The sequence below is a fragment of the Pseudorasbora parva genome, chromosome 5 (assembly GCF_024679245.1).
Source record: "Pseudorasbora parva isolate DD20220531a chromosome 5, ASM2467924v1, whole genome shotgun sequence".
Classification (NCBI taxonomy): Eukaryota; Metazoa; Chordata; class Actinopteri; order Cypriniformes; family Gobionidae; genus Pseudorasbora; species Pseudorasbora parva.
The window spans coordinates 44,083,100-44,089,419 of NC_090176.1; the positions used below are offsets into that span (position 1 = coordinate 44,083,100).

The 6,320-nt window shown below is 37.9% G+C and overlaps 1 protein-coding gene across 1 annotated transcript; it reads left to right on the top strand.

Moving 5' to 3' along the window:
* The first annotated feature begins 1,137 nt into the window (after positions 1 to 1,137).
* LOC137075876 (uncharacterized) lies at positions 1,138 to 5,002 on the top strand. The gene is made up of 5 exons (XM_067444827.1): positions 1,138 to 1,399; positions 3,000 to 3,149; positions 3,452 to 3,670; positions 4,399 to 4,542; positions 4,833 to 5,002. Exons 1-5 carry the CDS (start codon positions 1,138 to 1,140, stop codon positions 5,000 to 5,002), a joined length of 945 nt encoding a protein of 314 aa, XP_067300928.1.
* Positions 5,003 to 6,320: the final 1,318 nt, after the last annotated feature.

Genomic DNA, 6,320 nt, shown 5'->3' on the forward strand with positions numbered 1-6,320 from the left:
TCACATAATATTGTTATACATTAAGAAAAATATGTATTTTTTTATGTTTTAGCCTATATATCTCTATATTAATAACTGTCTGAGTAATTCTGAGTATTCAGCTGTAAACTCTCAAGTGTTGACTATCTAAATATATATATGTATATTCAGAATACGAGCAGCTGTCTTTATACTATGAGAATGTCTAAAGGCTCCATTTGCCAGATCGGGAGATGGCAGGTAAGGGGTTAAAGAGAACTATTTCCGTCCACACCAGTTTTGTATTCGTTAGAGCTGATTTAAGATTTAAACCAGTGTAACGTTACGTGAGTGAAAATAAAACGAGTCATGAAAAGAATCTGCTCAAATGAGTCATTTGCTCGTGAATCGGACGACAGTGCACTTGTTTGTTTTGGTGTTCATGCAGCTCGCGACGAGGACTGGACTGAACTTGCAAGGCAATTTATTGATTTACGCGATGATGATTTACGTTTTATCATCCCATTTAATTCAGCCTTCACAATTCAGCCTTTAAAAAATCTAGTAAATAAATGTTTTGTGTTTTTGTTTGTGTGTTAAATATAGTGGCGCTGGAGGGAGAGTCTGCATCGCAAACACTGACTGGAAAACTGGTAACGTTAAATCTTCTATATATTGTTACCCACCTCTAAGGTGATTGAAATCCAGTAAGTAAATGTAATCTGAGTATAGGAAATTGTGTTAAATTATTTATTTTACATTAATAATTATATAGATCATTAGTGAGTCAGCAACAACATAAACCTGCTACTGTCAATCAATCCGTTTCTATGGCAACCATGGAGCGTCATGTATGATTGCGTCACAGACAGCGCTTGCGTCATAGACGGCATTTATCGTTACTATAAACACTCACTTGCAGTTTCTTCAGCACAGCGATAATCCGAGCGATTTTGAGCTACACATCTGACTACCGATATCTTACAGCAATAACCTACCGATACTAACTTTAGAAACAACTTTACAAGCACCATAATTTTATACATTCAGCGCGTGCACAGAATATAGACTCGCCCTGTACAGCCACACACAGTGTGCTGTGCATCAAACATACAGTTTTGCACATCTGATCAGCTAATCTCATTACCTTTGGATTTGATTTGATCAATTTACAAAACAATGGCTTCAAACTCAAACTGCAGAGAGGTGCCTCTGGAGGTTTACGTGAACGGCGAGTTGTTCTTAATTGACAGTGTCTGGGTCCCGGATGAGGAGAATATGCAGGTGGACTTAATGGTCACCGACAGCATCTACGAGCTTCTCGGGTGCTTACCAGGCGACATAACCACACAGCTGCAGGTGGACGATGAGTGCATGTCAGTCAGTCACGCCGCTTTAGAGGGCGAGGATCTGCAGCTCGACATAACCTGTTACCCGACAGGTGAATGCTCAATATGCACCACTCACAACTTTTCCATATAACTTGCTGTAATCATTACGGTCATCATAACTTGTTTTAATGAAATCATTATTTCTGCTTAACTGCAAACTGCATGATTTGTATTGTGTACATTTCTGACATATGGACATTAATTGGGCTCGGTTTACACCTGGTATTAAGATGCATTCTGGTCATTCGTCATACGAGGGAGACACATTCCCGTTTACACTGTGTTTGAATCCGTCTCTTTTGTCCACTTTCAACCACTTCTGTCCTGATTTCTTTGAGGGGAGGGTCTGTGGCTGGGCGGGTTTTGGATGAAATATGCTCACACAATTTACATATGAAACCAACCAGATAAAACCAAAGAACATTCGCAGAGCAGCAGCTTTCATTTCTGCTCTGACAGCCGCGACGAATTGTGCTTGGTATGTTTTTTCATCTTCAAACCAAGCTTGGGTCTCCACTCAAAGTTTAAATCCTGCGCTTCCCATAATGTTAACGCATTAGGACAGATGTGTTTCTGAATACCTCCAGAAGTGGTCAAAAATGGACAAGCTCAAAGACTGTTTACACCTGTAATGAGTGTCGTCCACTTGTGATCTGATCGACTGAAACGCATCTTTATACCAGGTGTAAACAGGGTCTTAGACACAGTCACCTCTGATAGCAGTTTACTCTAAAGTGTAATGCAGACACATCTACAAATAAATATAAATTGAATGTGAATGTCAACCTGAGTTTGGGATGTAACTTAGTTATGTGTTTAAAATACAACATTTATATTTTAAATAGGTGGTAATTAAATTAGTTAATGTCACATCCAATATTTTCTTTAGATTTCCACAGTGATTGCTCGTCATTTATTTCATTTAAACATTAATTTAAAGTGTAACACAATTAATGTAAAAAGCAATTGGGGATTCTCAGACTCTGACAGTGCAAAAGCATCCTAAGATACAGTTCTGCTCATACTTATTCATACTCAAGTTTCATACGCCTTGCAGAATATCCAACATTTCATTAATTCGTTTCACTTTAATATTAATAAAATAAGAGGGATCTAGGATCATAAAAATTGCATGTTACTTTTATTTAGGACTGTCCTGAATAATCCAATTCATATAATAGATGCTTACTTATACTCAACAAGACAAAATTACTGAATTTATACAAATTTATAAAAATAAAACTATCTCAGAATGTCTATTTAATCTCAGAATTCTGACGTTATAACATGCAATTGTAAGTTAAAATATCACGGTTCTGAGAAAAGGCAATTATAAGATAAAAATGGTGACATGATGTGTACATTTATCTTTTGTTGTTTAAAGATCTTTTTTTAATTGAGTACTGCCCTCAGAAACTAATAACGATGTTTCCCAAAGACAAAATGAGTACATTTACCCTGTTTATCTAATTCAATGGATTTTAGTGAAATACACTTTAAAAGTGTCCTTCCCAACCCTGTTGTCAACAGAGCTTTTGAGATGCAACATTATAATGAGTTGCAAACAGAAATGTCTTTCCAGTCAGACTAGTTATTCATGTCTAATCTGCGGTTGAGATGTTTCTAATAACTCATTATTATTATTTTCAGAAACTACCACAGAGTGGATGGTGAGAAAGATTAATGGATTCATCAGAACACTTTTTTGGATGGATCCGGCTCCTGAACCTAAAGTGAATCTGGTTACTGTCCGCTGGCCAGCAGAAGTGCCAGAGAACGAAAAGTACAGCCCTAAAAGAGGTGAATGTCAACAGAGCATTTGAGATGCAACATTACAATGGCGACATACAAACTGTAAAGTTTCAGGAGTGACGACCACATTTAACGTCATTAACAACTAGTTGTTCAGTTTAGTTCCAACACACTGTGTATAGTTTTTGTAAATGTGGTCGTCAATCCCGTAAGTTACTGAACTGTGTGTACAGAACGAATAAGATGCAAACATAAATGTATTTCAAGTTGGATTAATTATACATTTTTGATCTGTGGTTAGTGATGTTTCTAATAAAAGATTATTTGTTTTCTTCTTCTTTTTACTTAAGTGATTAAGAAAATGAGTGCTTGCCCAAAGTATTTTCCGATCGATCCGGCTGAGCCTTTGTGTGATCCCGTGACGGAACCTGAATTGGATCCGGTCGAACCCAAGGAGTCGTGTGTCCCAGATGCAAACGTTCCTGACAGTGAACCTGTGTCTGCAGAAGATCGGAAGGTGGATGTCGGTGATGGCATGAATGCTTCTCCTGAAATGAGCGACCCAGGAGGTGAATGTCAACAGAGCATTTGAGAGTCAACATTACAATGTCCACGCACACACTGTAAAGTTTCAGGTGTTATAAATACATTTAAATGCAGGAGTGAGTCCCCAAAATGATCATTCCATGTGTATACGGACCACAACTTACTCCTGAAACTTCAGAGCGCACTCTCGCTGTGTTGCCATGTCCAAGCAGTTTTTATTTCATTTTATTTAAGCTTGGCTCATACAGCGTTCGAGTTTATGCCGTTATAAATGTCTTCTGGTGTGGGTTGCAGTATTTAATTTATTTAGTTTTTTTATGAGCTTTTCTGCTGATTTGCTTGCAAGATCTGGCAACACAAATAAGTCCAGGCTCATACCACTTTACCGTTGATTTCTTGCGCTGCACATACAGACGAGATAAATCTCTGGTCTTATCATCTGTCATCTCTTATATGTCTCATTGTACATCATTAACAACTAGTTGTTCAGTTCTGTTCCGTACAAACTGCGTAAAGTTTTAGGAGGGACGACCACATTTAACGTCATTAACAACTATCAGTTCTGTTCCGTACACACTGAGTATAGTTTGAGTAAATGTGGTCGACACTCCCATAAATTACTGAACTGTTTGTGTGCAGAACGAATGAGATGCAAACAAAAATTTCTTTCAAGTTGGACTAATTATACATTTTTGACCTGCAGTTAGTGATGTTTCTAATAACATATTATTTGTTTTCTTCTTTTTTTCAGAAAGTACTAAAGACAAGAAAATGAGTCCTATCTTAAAGTATTTCCCGTTGGATCCGCCTGACACTGAACCTGTGATTGCAGAAGATCGGAAGGTGGATGTCGGTGATGGCATGAATGCTTCTCCTGAAATAAACGGCCCAGGAGGTGAATGTCAACAGAGCATTTGAGAGTCAACATTACAATGTCCACGCACACACTGTAAAGTTTCAGGAGTGACGACCACATTTAACGTCATTAAATACTAGTTGTTCAGTTTTGTTCCGAACACACTGCGTATAGTTTTTGTAAATGTGGTCGTAAATTACTGAACTGTGTGTGTGCAGAACGAATGAGATTCAAACAGAAATTTCTTTCAAGTTAGACTTATTATTCATTTTTGACCTGCAGTTAGTGATGTTTCTAATAACATATTATTTGTTTTCTTCTTTTTTCAGAAAGTACTAAAGTGAAGAAAATAAGAGCTTTCTTCAAAAAGTATTTCCCGTTGGATCCGCCTGACACTGAACCTGTGTCTGCAGAAGATCGGAAGGTGGATGGCAGTGATGGCATGAATGCTTCTACTGAAATGAGCGGCCCAGGAGGTGAATGTCAACAGAGCATTTGAGATGCAATATTACAATGTCCACGCACACTGTAAAGTTTCAGGAGTGACGACCACATTTAACGTCATTAACAACTATCAGTTCTGTTCCGTACACACTGAGTATAGTTTGAGTAAATGTGGTCGACACTCCCGTAAATTACTGAACTGTGTGTGTACAGAACGAATGAGATGCAAACAAAAATTTATTTTCATGTTGGACTAATTATTCATTTTTGACCTGCAGTTAGTGATGTTTCTAATAACATATTATTTGTTTCCTTCTTTTTTCAGAAAGTACTAAAGACAAGAAAATAAGGGCTTTCTTCAAAAAGTATTTCCCGTTGGATCCGCCTGACACTGAACCTGTGTCTGCAGAAGATCGGAAGGTGGATGTCAGTGATGGCATGAATGCTTCTCCTGAAATAAACGGCCCAGGAGGTGAATGTCAACAGAGCATTTGAGAGTCAACATTACAATGTCCACGCACACACTGTAAAGTTTCAGGAGTGACGACCATATTAACACCATTAACAACTAGTTGTTCAGTTTTGTTCTGTACACACTGCGTATAGTTTTTGTAAATGTGGTCGTCAATCCCGTAAATTACTGAACTGTGTGTGTGCGGAACGAATGAGATGCAAACAGAAATTTCTTTCAAGTTAGACTTATTATTCATTTTTGACCTGCAGTCAGTGATGTTTCTAATAACATATTATTTGTTTTCTTCTTTTTTCAGAAAGTACTAAAGTGAAGAAAATAAGAGCTTTCTTCAAAAAGTATTTCCCGTTGGATCCGCCTGACACTGAACCTGTGTCTGCAGAAGATCGGAAGGTGGATGGCAGTGATGGCATGAATGCTTCTCCTGAAATGAGCGGCCCAGGAGGTGAATGTCAACAGAGCATTTGAGATGCAATATTACAATGTCCACGCACACTGTAAAGTTTCAGGAGTGACGACCACATTTAACGTCATTAACAACTAGTTGTTCAGTTTTGTTCTGTACACACTGCGTATAGTTTTTGTAAATGCGGTCGTCAATCCCGTAAATCACTGAACTGTGTGTGTGCAGAACAAATGCGATGCAAACAGAAATGTTTTTCAAGTTAGACTAATTATTTATTTTTGGCCTGCAGTTATTGATGTTTATAATAACATATTATTTGTTTTCTTCTTTTTTCAGAAAGTACTAAAGTGAAGAAAATAAGGGCTTTCTTCAAAAAGTATTTCCCGTTGGATCCGCCTGACACTGAACCTGTGTCAGCAGAAGATGGGAAGGTGGATGTCAGTGATGGCATGAATGCTTCTACTGAAATGAATGACCCAGGAGGTGAATGTCAAC